Below are 13,937 nucleotides of genomic sequence, written 5' to 3' on the forward strand. Positions count from 1 at the left end.
TTAGATGAAGCAGTTCAGCTAAAGTCCCTTTCAGTTCCCTGATGACCCTCGGATGGATGCCATCCGGTCCCGGGATCATTCTTAAGCCTATCGATCTGCCTGCATACCTCTTCTAGACTGACCGTCAACCCTGTCAGTTTCCTGTCTTCGTTTCCAGCATATAGCCTGATGGGTTCCGGCATACTGTGTATATTCTCTTTGGTAAATACAGACGCAAAAAATGTGTTCAGTTTGTCGGCGATTGCTTTGTCCTCCTTTAGCACTCCCTTTATTCCATGATCATCCAACGGTCCCACCGCTTCCTTTGCGAGTCGTTTCCCCTTAATATATTGAAAGACAGCTAGAGACAGCAACCGAAAACTTTCTTTGACAAGAAATTTGTTGAGAGTTCTGAGGTCTAATATAGGTCGTAGATTTCCCGTCTTCTTCAGGACAAGGAAGTAACGGGAGTAAAACCCTGTGCTCAGCTGTTCCAGAGGAACTTTCTCGATGGCATGGAGACGAAGCAGAGCTTGAGCTTCCTGAAGAAGGGTGAGCTGTGACGAATTGGAAGGACACTCTCTTGGAAGGAGATCTGGTGGAACCTGCAGAAATTGAAGAGAGTAACCTTCCCTGATGATGGTGAGGACCCAGAGGTCGGATGTAATCAGTTCCCATCGTTGATAAAAATGATGAAGATGACCTCCGATGGGAAGAGGGGAAGACAGAGGCAGAAAGATTGATGTTATGCTCTGTGTTAGATGGTCAAAAAGGCTGAGTGGACTTGGGTGCAGCAGGAGCCTGAGGTTTACGCTACCATTGTTGTTGCTGCTGTTTCTTGGGAGGCAGCCTTGAATAAGGTGCTGACTTCTGATGATAACGCCTCTGATAAGTTGGAGGACATCTATAACTCTTAGCGGTGGAAGGCTTTGGCTACAGCCGAACTATAGAGGCAAACGATTTCTCATGCTCAGATTAGCATTTTGTGGCTGCCTCAATGGAGTCATCAAACAACTCATTTCCCTGACATGGAATGTTGGCAAGTCGATCTTGTAAGTTTGGATCCATGTCCACAGTTCGTAACCAGGCTAGACAACGCGTGGCTACCGAGAATGCAGTGATCCTGGAGGACATTTCAAAAGCATCATATGCAGCTTGAACCATATGCGTGGGAAGCAGTCCGTATCGGGGCTATGTGGTTGACGTCACCCATATGTTGAGAATATGCTGCCTGCTTGTCCTGGGATAATAAGTGTGACACAATCACAGCACAGAGATAGAAAGCAATAACTTATCGGGGCATACAGAACATGGGAAAGTATTGAGTATGACACAATCACAGAGTATAGACAAGCGATGTAACTACGTTACCAAGACTTACTAGGGAGGGGGACAAAAATAACTGTGACACAATCACACAGCACAGATATGGGAAGTGATAACTTTATCAGGGCATATGGGACAAGGGAAAGTATTGAGTGTGACACAATCACAGTAGGCAGATAAGGGAAAGACCCTCACTATTAGGACATATGAGAGGGGAACAACAAACAGTATGATGCAGTTATAGAGACAGATAGGGAACTACGAGAGGGGAACAACAATAAGTGTGACACATTCACAGAGCTCAGAGAAGGAATCACATTAGAGAATGACACGGGGACAAATTTTTCCCTGCCCCGCAGGAACTCATTTTCCCATCCCATCCCGGTGAGTTCTTTTCCTGTCCCTGCCCCATTCCTGCAAGCTCCGTCCTTATCTGCACAAGCCTCAAACACTTTAAAATCACAAGTGTTTGAGGCTCGTGCAGTTAAGGCAGAGCTTACGGGACTGCGACAAAACTTATGGGGATGGGACGGGGAAAAATTTGTCCCCGTGTCATTCTCTAAATCACATTATCAGGGCATACAGGAAGCTACAATGATAAGAGTGTGCAGAAAAGAGAAAGAACCACGTTATAAGGGCATAGTGGAGAGGGAGACAGCAATAAGTGTAACTCTATCACACGGCATAGGTAAGGAGAGATGCTCCAGAGATAGCTAAGAGATATTTAGTGCACTAGACAACTACTCTAAGGGCTCCTTTTATCAAGGCACACTACGGGGGTTAGCGCGTCAGACATTTCATCATGCGCTAACCCCCACGGCAGCCTAAAAATCCTAACACCTCGTCAATGGAGGCGTTAGGTACTAGCGCGGTAGGCGGTTTAGCGCGCGGTATTCCGCGCCTTTGTAAAAGGACCCCTAAGTGAGCGTCTAGCCACTGAAGTCATGCAGAGAGACTTTAGACAGGCGCTTGCATCGTACCTTGGAAGGGTCATCTTTAAGTACAGCCCAGCGACCCCTCTTTGTCCTGCGCACAGCTGCATTGCTGCTGTAGTGTTCCCCGTGACTTCCCATGGGAAGCGTCGGGGCCTGAGAGTAACGGAGCTCCAATGCACTGCCTGGGAGGGACCTGGAGGAGGGCACAGCAGAGAGAGGGAGTGGTGGAGGGAAAAATGAAAAAAAAAAAAAAAAAAAAAGAGGACAAATTTGTTGGTATAGATGCTCTTCATAATCAGTAGCAACACAGGAAAGTGCAAAACGTGTCTGAGAACAGGGACATGGCAAGGGCATGTTTGTCTGTCTTGATTGATTAGACTGTGAACTCATTCAAGCAGGGACAACCACCTTCGTGACTCTGTACAGCGCTGCGTACGTCTGGTAGCGCTCTAGAAATAATGAATAGCAGTAGTAGAAAACAGAATTGAACAGGTTAAAGGGAAACATGAGCAACATGTATTGGGATAGCATACCAAGAGCAGATAGGGAAAGGCTACAAACTAGGGGAATGGGCGACGAGATGGCAGATGAAGTTCAACGTTGAGAAATGTAAAGTGTTACATGTGGGAATCAGAAACTTGAGGTACAACTATACGATGGGAGGGATGTTATTGAATGAGAGTACCCAAGAAAGGGACTTGGGGGTAATGGTGGACATGACAATGAAGCCGACAGCACAGTGCGCAGCGGCCACTAAGAGAGCAAATAGAATGCTAGGTATAATCAAGAAGGGTATTACAACCAGAATGAAAGAAGTTATCCCGCCGTTGTATCAGGCGATGGTGCATCCGCATCTGGAGTACTGCGTCCGATATTGGTCGCCGTACCTTAAGAAGGACATGGCGTTACTCGAGAGGGTTCAGAGGAGAGCGACACGTCTGATAAAAGGGATGGAAAACCTTTCATACGCTGAGAGATTGGAGAAACTGGGTCTCTTTTCCCTGGAGAAGAGGAGACTTAGAGGGGATATGATAGAGACTTATAAGATCATGAAGGGCAAAGAGAGAGTAGAGAGGGACAGATTCTTCAAACTTTCAAAAAATAAAAGAACAAGAGGGCATTCGGAAAAGTTGAAAGGGGACAGATTCAAAACGAATGCTAAGAAGTTCTTCTTTACCCAGGGTGTGGTGGACACCTGGAATGCGCTTCCAGAGGGAGTAATAGGGCAGAGTACAGTACAGGGGTTTAAGAAAGGATTGGACAATTTCCTGCTGGAAAAGGGGATAGAGGGGTATAGATAGAGGATTACTGCACAGGTCCTGGACCTATTGTGCCGCCACGTGAGCGGACTGCTGGGCACGATGGACCTCAGGTCTGACTCAGCGGAGGCATTGCTTATGTTCTTATGTTTTTATGTACATGAGCTGTAGTACACCTGGAGTAGATGGAAGAGGGATACTGAGAGTAATGATGTCTGAGAGTGTGGTGCAGGGGTTGGAACTGCAGCCGCGGCACCCTAGGGGATGTGTGTTCTGACACATGCTGCTCCTTGTGACCCTGGGCAGGTCACTCTGTCCCCCAATGCCCCAGGTATATTAGATAGATTGTGAGCCCACCAGGACAGACGGGGAAAACTGCTTGAGTGCCTGAATAAACTCATGCCAATTGTTCTGAGCTCCCCTGGGAGAATGGTATAGAAAACTAAATAAAGAAATAAAATACAATACACAAGCTGTAGTACACCTGGAAGAGGTGGAGGAGGGATACAAAGGTTGCAGTACACTTGGAGTAGGGATACACAGTTTGTGGTACACCTTGAGTTAAGTGGGGGAGGGATACACAGGCTGTAGTACACCTGGAGGAGGTGGAGGAGGGATACAAAGGCTGCAGTACACTTTGAGTAGGGATACACAGTTTGTAGTACACCTTGAGTTAAGAGGGGGAGGGATACACAGGCTGTAATACATCTGGAGGAGGTGGAGGAGGGATACAAAGGCTGCAGTACACTTGGAGTAGGGATACACAGTTTGTGGTACACCTTGAGTTAAGTGGGGGAGGGATACACAGGCTGTAGTACACCTGGAAGAGGTGGAGGAGGGATACAAAGGCTGCAGTACACTTTGAGTAGGGATACACAGTTTGTAGTACACCTTGAGTTAAGAGGGGGAGGGATACACAGGCTGTAATACATCTGGAGGAGGTGGAGGAGGGATACAAAGGCTGCAGTACACTTGGAGTAGGGATACACAGTTTGTGGTACACCTTGAGTTAAGTGGGGGAGGGATACACAGGCTGTAATACATCTGGAGGAGGTGGAGGAGGGATACAAAGGCTGCAGTACACTTGGAGTAGGGATACACAGTTTGTGGTACACCTTGAGTTAAGTGGGGGAGGGATACACAGGCTGTAGTACACCTGGAAGAGGTGGAGGAGGGATACAAAGGCTGCAGTACACTTTGAGTAGGGATACACAGTTTGTAGTACACCTTGAGTTAAGAGGGGGAGGGATACACAGGCTGTAATACATCTGGAGGAGGTGGAGGAGGGATACAAAGGCTGCAGTACACTTGGAGTAGGGATACACAGTTTGTGGTACACCTTGAGTTAAGTGGGGGAGGGATACACAGGCTGTAGTACACCTGGAGGAGGTGGAGGAGGGATACAAAGGCTGCAGTACACTTGGAATAGGGATACACAGTTTGTAGTACACCTTGAGTTAAGAGGGGGAGGGATATGCAGGTTGTAGTACACCTGGAGGGATACAAAGGCTGCAGTACACTTGGAATAGGGATACACAGTTTGTAGTACACCTTGAGTTAAGTGGGGGAGGGATACACAGGCTGTAGTACATCTGTAGGAGGGATACAAAGGCTGCAGTACACTTGGAGTAGGGATACACAGTTTGTGGTACACCTTGAGTTAAGTGGGGGAGGGATACACAGGCTGCAGTACACTTAGAGTAGGGATACACAGTTTGTAGTACACCTTGAGTTAAGTGGGGGCGGGATACACAGGCTGCAGTACACTTAGAGTAGGGATACACAGTTTGTGGTACACCTTGAGTTAAGTGGGGGAGGGATACACAGGCTGCAGTACACTTAGAGTAGTGATACACAGTTTGTAGTACACCTTGAGTTGAGTGGGGGAGGGATACACAGGCTGCAGTACACTTAGAGTAGTGATACACAGTTTGTAGTACACCTTGAGTTAAGTGGGGGAGGGATACACAGGCTGTAGTAGACCTGGAGAAAGGGAGGGATACAAAGGCTGTAGTATACATTAAGCTAGTGAAGGACGGATATACAGGTTGTAGTATACCTGGAATAGGTTGAGGTGGGGCGTCCTCTTAGCTGATCAATCTCAACTTGCATCCTTTCAATCTCAGTTAACAGCTGCTCCTAGAGAGGAAAAAAAGAAAGAAAGGGGGGATTATCACTTTGCATCATCAGTATTACCCCCTCGTGACAACTTGCTGGTGTTAGTGGGGATTAACTTTCTCTACAACAACTTAAAGATCCACAGGCTGCCACACAGAGTTGATAGTAACACTTAGGTTTCAGACCAGAAAATCAAGCTGTGCTAGATAGCATTTCCCAGGTAACTTCCTACTCTTCATCTCTAAGCTACCCCTACCCCTGCCCAAACCTGCTATCCACCATAACATCAGTGAAAAGTTTGCAATAAATCATGGTACAGTCTACAAGTATTATCTAATGCATCCTAACAGCTTCTTCAGTAATTTGGGACTGTTACAGCTCTGAGTAACTGTTCTAACAGTCACAGCTAGAGGGAGCATTAGGCTTGTAAACCAGATCTACTGAAGATGGTGGGAGCAGTGGGATTGGGTGTCACAGCTCCAACTGATTCTATGCTAAAGAGCAAACCATGAGATTATAAACCAGGCGTCATAGCCCTGATTCTGTAATGAAAGTCACATTGTGAGAATTTATGGAAGTTGTGGAATTGTAAACCAGATCCACAGGCATCACAGTTCTAAGAGATTTTTTTGCTGAAGGTCACAGAGTGAGAGATGGTGGGAAGAGTGGGATTGTAAACCAAGTCCACAAATGTCTGGTTCTGAGCTCTCATCCTGCGACTATAGTGGCCTAAACCTGGACCCACCAGGCATGCAGACTCACTCCCAAAAACAGGGGATGAATGAGCCCCCTTCCCCTTAACCCCCCCAAAAAAAATAAAATAAAATAAACCAGGGATCAGAGCTCCATATGACCCCATAAATGGCAGGCAGCCACATATAGCACACATGGAGCCCTTTACAAACCTTGTTGAGGAGAATATCGTGCTGTAGCTTTTTCAGATTGGCTATCTCCTCAGAGAGCGCGTTCTGACAGAAAGAGGGGAGAGAGAGAGTGAGATGAGACTTTTGTAGATAGACAGACCCTTTAGCAGGGGCTTAGAGAGGACAGTCGCAGAGAGAAAAGGTTGCAGACAATGATGGAGATTATGAATTACTGATGGGAGGACTGTGATGTAGCAGCAGGTGACTGAGAGATATGGGTAGCTTGAAGGGGAGGGGGCACCAGATATGAAACTCCTAATTATCAATTGGTTAGGAACATCAGGGTTGTAGGGTGGGAACATTTGGAAGATGGTGGGTGGTATGCCTTCTTGTTCAGTGCTCCCATTCTCTTGGTGTGGTTGTGGGGTGAGGGAATGGGTGGGGTACCTTTTCCTCCAAGGCTCCCATCCTCTCCTTCAGGTGCAGCTGCAGCCGTTCATTGGACTCTGAGAGGAGCTTGTCTACAGTCTCAGACAGACGCTTGTTGTGTTCATCATTCATCTTCTCTCTCTGACGAGCCTGTGAAGGATGAAAATATTCCATGCACTTATACCATCCTGCGGTCCTGAAGTTCTCAGACCACATCTCCCCCAACCAGGTCTTCTGTTCCAGGAGCCCTCCACCCCCTGGTTCTAGATCTCTCACCCCTGTGGTTCTGGACCCTGAATATCTTATCCCTCACCCTTTTTCCCTGTTCTTGGCTCCAGATCTCTCGCCCACTGTGATCCTTGGATCTCTTACCCCTCATCTCCTCCCTCAGCTCATGGTTCCAGATCTCTCACCCCCTGCCATGGATCTCTTACCCCTCACCCTTTTTCCCAGTTCTTGGTTCCAGATCTCTCACTCACTATGACCCCTGAATCTCTTACCCCTCACCTCCTCCCTCAGCTCATGGTTCCAGATCTATCACCCCCTGCCCTGGATCTTACTCCTAATCCCTTCCCTCAGCTTCTGGTTCCAGACCTCTCACCCCCTGTGTTTCTAGACTCTGGATCTCTCACCCTCTGCAATTCCTGATTTTTCTCCTCTAGCTGACCTTCTAGTTGTCGGAGCCTCTCCTCAAAGTTTCCATGTCTCTCTTCAGCCTGAGGATAGGAAGGCAGGGGACAAACAGAGAAAGACCTCCAATTAAAAGACCAAGAGACAGACAGAGATTTCTTAGTACCAAATACCTGTTTTACCAGAGATAAAATCTTCAGAACATGTTACCCAGAGCAAATGCCCCTCACATTGGAACATATGGTGGAGAAGAGGGGGAGGGGAACAGGGCTGGTTCTGAAGTGCCCGAGGAACTGGCACCATCAGGTTGTTCTCTTTTGCTAAAGGAGATTTAGGGCAGATTGGCAGAGGAAGCCATTTTTATTTTTGGAAAGAACACACACAATCTTTCTTCAGCTGATCAGCGCAAAAGACATGGGGGTGGAAAGTCGAGCACAGAAGGGACCTCCCCTTCCCCACACTCCATTTCTCTGACAGTGATCAAATGCCCCTGCACCCCAGTGCCACTGCCAGGCAATAGGATATGCGTATGATAGCACTGATACAGCAACAACTAAAACTCAGCCTGAGCTTTCTTGCCCGCAGTTACACTGCATTAATTCATAAAAATTAAAATTAAGGCATTGGAAAAGGCTCCGTCCCCACCTCAAACCATGACCCTCCCCGCTCGTAAATTGATCTGGCCCGTCCATGAAGGATGTTACCTTGTTGAGAGCGGCTACACGCTGGGCCAGCTGGGCCTCGATCTCTGGGAGTGTCTCAGCCTTTTGTAGTGTCTGTTGAAGTTTCTGTTTTGCATCCTCCAACCACTCTTGCAGCTGACGATTCTTCTCCTCACTCTGCAGAGAGATCCAGAGGTGAACAGAAGCCCAGTGGGCCTTTTGTCACTGGTCCATAGTAGAACCCAAAGCTGCTGGTCAGTGAACCACAGGGGTACCCTGGCAACAGTTCAACAATGTAAAGAGGAACCCAAGCCCATTGGTCATTTATCCAGAGAGGGTCTCGGGGCCACTGGCCTGTCAACCACAGTAAAACCCACAGCAGCATATTACAGAACAGAGGGGTGGCCTATTGGTTAGGGAATCGGGGAAGCCAAGGATCCAATCCCACCTCATGCAAGTCACTTAACCCTCCGTTGCCTCAAGTACAAAAATTAGATTTGAAGCCCACATGTAACTCTTTGTAAGCTAGACTGTGGAAAGCTGGGATGATAAACCCAAAACTTAAATCCACATTGTAATCCAGGGGCACAGATCAGAGACCCTCAGACCCTGGACCTGACTGAAGAGAACTGTGCCTTTGGAGGACCCTGAATTCATCTCAGTAGAAATACCCCTCTGTACCTATCTGAGAAGCTCCTCTGATACCTGTCTTAGGAGAATCACTCTCCTCCCCACACCAATCTAAGGAGAACTCCCTCCCTGGTATCTGTCTGAGGAAAGCCCCCTCCCTTGGTACTTGTCTGAGGAGAAACCCCCGTACCTGTCTAAGAAACCTCCCCCATGCCCCGCACCTGTCGGAGGAGTGAATCTTTGCTGGCCAGCTCATTCTCCAGCTTGTCATTGGCATCGTGGAGAGATGTGGCTTCTCTCTGGGCACTCAAATAGCGTTTCTCTAGCGTAGTGATCCGTTCCTCCATGTCCTCCCTCTGGGCTAGCGCCTGACAAGGCCAGACAGACACACAGACAGACAATATTTTTATTTTATATTCAAATTATTATTTTTTTTAAATATTTAAATATTTATTAAAGATTTTGTAAGATAAGAAATACATGCAATTCAACATTCAACAGAAACATCAAATGCAGATGAAACAGCAAATACAGAAAAAAAGGGCACACCAACCATACAATTTTCTCCCACATAACCCCCCTTCCCCCCTATCCCCCCACCCCCACGAACTCAATATCCCCTGCCCAATGCTCTCCAACGTACCCCCCACCTCCCCCCATTACCTAGCAGACCAACAAAGTAACAAGGCCTGAGGGACCCTTTATAGAGTAGCCACCAGGATGATCTCGGGGCTCAAGGGTCTCTCGTACGAAGAGAGACTGAACAAATTTCAGCTCTACACTCTTGAGGAACGTAGGAAGAGGGGAGACATGATCGAAACATTTAAGTACCTCACGGGACGTGTCGAAGTGGAAGATGATATTTTCTTTCTCAAGGGACCCTCGGCCACAAGAGGGCACCCGCTCAAACTCAGGGGCGGAAAATTTCATGGCGACACCAGAAAGTATTTCTTCACAGAGAGAGTGGTTGATCATTGGAACAAGCTTCCAGTGCAGGTGATCGAGGCAGACAGCGTGCCAGACTTTAAGAATAACTGGGATACCCATGTGGGTTCCCTACGAGGGTCAAGATAAGGAAATTGGGTCATTAGGGCATAGACAGGGGGTGGGTAAGCAGAGTGGGCAGACTTGATGGGCTGTAGCCCTTTTCTGCCATCATCTTCTATGTTTCTATGTTTCCAATTTGCTCCATGTTGAGGTCTGGAGTATATATACATAGCGACGTTTAGCCACCGCCAGCTCCATCCTCCCCAGAGATAACAATCGATTGATCCAGTCAAGATGTGTTGGGGCTACCCTATTTTTCCAATGATTGGCTATTAAACATTTCGCTGCCGCAAAACCCCATCAAAGTAGTTTGGTTTGCCAGAGATGCTCCCTATTATTATGTAAGCCTAGCAAGCAGCTCTTAGGGGTCGCTTCAACGCAGTCCCCCAGAAAAACAGACATAGTATGAACCACTGTTGTCCAAAAGGGGCCAATGATCACACAATCCCACCAAATATGTAGAAAAGACCCCACATGCATACCACATCTCCAACATTGATCAGACACTCCTGGGAATATTCTATGCAGTCGTTCCGGGGTATAATACCACCTAGTTAAGACCTTATAAGCATTCTCCTGAACCAATGCACACGAGGACGCTTTATACATCTCCCTACAAATAACCCCCCATTCTTTAGTGGTTAACTGCGACTCCAAATCCCCCTCCCAGTGCTTTTGAAAGGAGAAATGAGTGGGCGAATGACCTCTCCAATACTGGTACACCACTGAGAGAGGCCTAGGAACCTTCTGCAGAAGCAACCACAAATTCTCCAAGTGTTCCCATTCGAGTGGAGACTGGGAACCCCAGCCCTGAGTCTGCATAAAATGTCTAATCTGGAAATAGGCCAAATAGTCCCCATCAGGCAAATCAAATTTCCTCTGGAGCATGGCAAAAGAAAGAAACATAGAAACATAGAAATAGACAGCAGATAAGGGCCACGGCCCATCTAGTCTGCCCACCCTAATGACCCTCCCCTACCTTTGCCTAGTGAAAAGAGCCCACGTGTCGATCCCATTTGGCCTTAAAATCAGGCACGCTGCTGGCCTCAATCACCTGCAGTGGAAGACTATTCCAACGATCAACCACCCTTTCAGTGAAAAAGAATTTCCTGGTGTCACCTCGTAGTTTCCCGCCTCTGATTTTCCACGGAAGCCCTCTTGTTGCCGTGGGTCCCTTGAAAAAGAAGATATCTTCTTCCGCTTCGATGCGGCCCGTGAGATACTTGAACGTCTCGATCATGTCCTCCCTCTCTCTGCGCTCCTCGAGCGAGTATAGCTGCAGTTTGTCTAACCGTTCTTCGTACGGGAGATCTTTGAGTCCCGAGACCATCCGGGTGGCCATTCTCTGAATCGACTCCAATCTCAGAACATCTTTGCGATAATGTGGCCTCCAGAATTGCACACAGTATTCCAGGTGGGGCCTCACCATGGATCTATACAATGGCATAATGACTTCCGGCTTATGGCTGACGAAACCCCTGCGTATGCAACCTAGGATCTGTCTTGCCTTGGATGAGGCCTGCTCTACCTGACTGGCAGCCTTCATGTCCTCACTGATGATCACCCCCAAGTCCCGTTCTGCTACCGTTCTTGTTAGGATCTCACCATTAAGGGTATAAGTCTTGTATGGATTATGGTTGCCTAGGTGCATGACTTTGCATTTTTTGGCATTGAAGCTAAGTTGCCAGGTCCTAGACCAGCGCTCCAGTAGGAGTAGGTCGTGCATCATGTTGTCGGGCATTGAATCTTCGTCCATTGTGCATTTGCCCACTACATTACTTAGTTTGGCGTCATCGGCGAATAATGCTATTTTACCTCGAAGCCCTTCTGCCAAGTCTCTTATAAAGATGTTGAATAGGGTCAGTCCCAAGACCGAGCCCTGTGGCACTCCACTGATCACCTCCGTCATTTCTGAGGGGGTGCCGTTCACCACTACCCTTTGAAGCCTACCACCAAGCCAGTTCCTAACCCATTTCGTCAATGTGTCACCTAATCCTATAGAACTCATCTTGCTCAGCAACCTGCGGTGTGGTACGCTATCGAATGCTTTGCTAAAGTCCAGGTACACGATGTCCAGGGACTCCCCAATATCCAGCTTCCCCGTCACCCAGTCAAAGAAGCTGATCAGGTTGGATTGGCATGATCTCCCCTTAGTAAATCCATGTTGACGGGGGTCCCGTAGATTTTCCTCATCCAGGATCTTATCCAATTGGCGTTTGATCAGAGTTTCCATTAGTTTGCTCACTATTGATGTTAGACTCACTGGTCTGTAGTTTGCTGTCTTCATCTTTGAGCCTTTCTTGTGGAGTGGAATGACGTTAGCCGTCCTCCAGTCCAACGGGATGCTTCCTGTACTAAGGGAGAGGTTGAAGAGCGCCGACAGTGGCTCTGCCAAGACATCACTCAACTCCCTAAGCACCCTGGGTTGTAGGTTGTCAGGCCCCATTGCCTTATTAAAGGATCCCAGAAGTCCCCAACAAGTCTCTAAAAACATGCAACCCTTTCTGAGACCACCGATTAAAAACCCGATTGTCCCTGCCCACCGGGAATTGGGGCTCCACTTGTATATTAGCCAGGGATGACACTAAGGCTCCATTACCCAATTTAGTACATACTTGGGTCCATACCCTAGTCAGATGTCGTACAAAGGGGTTATTAATGGCGCTGTGAACCTGATACCCAAAGCCTCTTCTTCAACAACTCTTGGCCCCCATACTCCTGTTCCAGCTGTACCTGATCAAGGAGAAGAAAAAAGCATTCATCTCTTACAAACAATCGGGGAAGCAGGACTCTAGAGCAGACTACCTGGCCAAATCAAAAGCCGTCAAAACAGCAGTCAGGGAGGCTAAATTCCTCATGGAGGAGTCTCTAGCAAAGAACTTCCAGAAGGGAGATAAATCCTTCTTCAGGTATATCGGTGATAGAAGAAAAAACTCAGGCGGGATTGTACGTCTTAGGAAACCAGACGGAGACTATGTGGAAAAGGATTCGGAAAAAGCCCAACTATTAAATGAATACTTCTGCTCAGTCTTCACCCGAGAAGCGCCAGGGCTCGGCCCTCAGCTACAAACAAGGGTTGGCTCAGTTGACCCGTTTAGTAACTTTGAGTTTACGCCCAGCAGTGTCTACGGTGAGCTGTCAAAGCTCAAGGTTAACAAAGCAATGGGTGCTTAGGGAGCTGAGTGATGTCTTGGCGGAGCCACTGTCCGCGCTCTTCAACCTCTCTCTTAGTACAGGCAGCGTCCCGTTGGACTGGAGGACGGCTAACGTCATTCCACTCCACAAGAAAGGCTCCAAGATGGAGACAGCAAACTACAGACCAGTGAGTCTAACATCGATAGTGAGCAAACTAATGGAAACTCTAGTCAAACACCAATTAGATAAGATCCTGGATGAGGAGAATCTACGGGATCCCCGACAACATGGATTTACTAAGGGGAGATCCTGCCAATCCAACCTGATCAGCTTCTTTGACTGGGTGACGGGGAAGCTGGATATTGGGGAGTCCCTGGACATCATGTACCTGGACTTTAGCAAAGCATTCGATAGCGTACCGCACCGCAGGTTACTGAGCAAGATGAGTTCTATAGGATTAGGTAACACATTGACGAAATGGGTTGGGAGCTGGCTTGGAGGTAGGCTCCAAAGGGTGGTGGTGAATGGCACCCCCTCCGAAATGACGGAGGTGATTAGTGGAGTATCACAGGGCTCAGTCTTGGGCCCAATCCTATTCAACATCTTTATTGGCAGAAGGGCTTCGAGGTAAAATAACATTATTCGCCGATGACGCCAAACTGAGTAATGTAGTGGGCAAATGCACAACAGACGAAGATTCAGTGCCCGACAACATGATGCACGACCTACTCCTACTGGAGCGATGGTCTAGGACATGGCAACTCAACTTCAATGCCAAAAAATGCAAAGTTATGCACCTGGGCAGCCAGAATCCATGCAAGTCTTATACCCTTAATGGCGAGATCCTAGCAAAAACGGTAGCAGAACAAGACTTGGGGGTAATCGTCAGTGAGGATATGAAGTCTGCCAATCAAGTGGAGCAGG

The 13,937-nt window shown here is 47.8% G+C and overlaps 1 protein-coding gene across 3 annotated transcripts in view; it reads right to left on the reverse strand.

The window, feature by feature from the left end:
• PPFIA3 (PTPRF interacting protein alpha 3) overlaps positions 1-13,937 on the reverse strand; it is a 94,091-nt gene that overhangs the window by 24,112 nt on the left and 56,042 nt on the right. For all 3 annotated transcript variants that reach the window (XR_004540924.1, XM_033961621.1, XM_033961620.1), the window contains 7 exons: positions 9,053-9,199; positions 8,244-8,378; positions 7,542-7,625; positions 6,928-7,059; positions 6,523-6,585; positions 5,559-5,638; positions 2,286-2,433 (listed from right to left, as the gene is read on the reverse strand). Coding sequence is in view for 2 of the 3 variants with exons in the window: in XM_033961621.1 (XP_033817512.1) it covers positions 2,286-2,433; positions 5,559-5,638; positions 6,523-6,585; positions 6,928-7,059; positions 7,542-7,625; positions 8,244-8,378; positions 9,053-9,199 (789 nt within the window). In the remaining variant the exon portion in view is untranslated. The remainder of the gene's footprint in view (positions 1-2,285; positions 2,434-5,558; positions 5,639-6,522; positions 6,586-6,927; positions 7,060-7,541; positions 7,626-8,243; positions 8,379-9,052; positions 9,200-13,937) is intronic.

Source organism: Geotrypetes seraphini, chromosome 10 (genome assembly GCF_902459505.1).
Source record: "Geotrypetes seraphini chromosome 10, aGeoSer1.1, whole genome shotgun sequence".
Classification (NCBI taxonomy): Eukaryota; Metazoa; Chordata; class Amphibia; order Gymnophiona; family Dermophiidae; genus Geotrypetes; species Geotrypetes seraphini.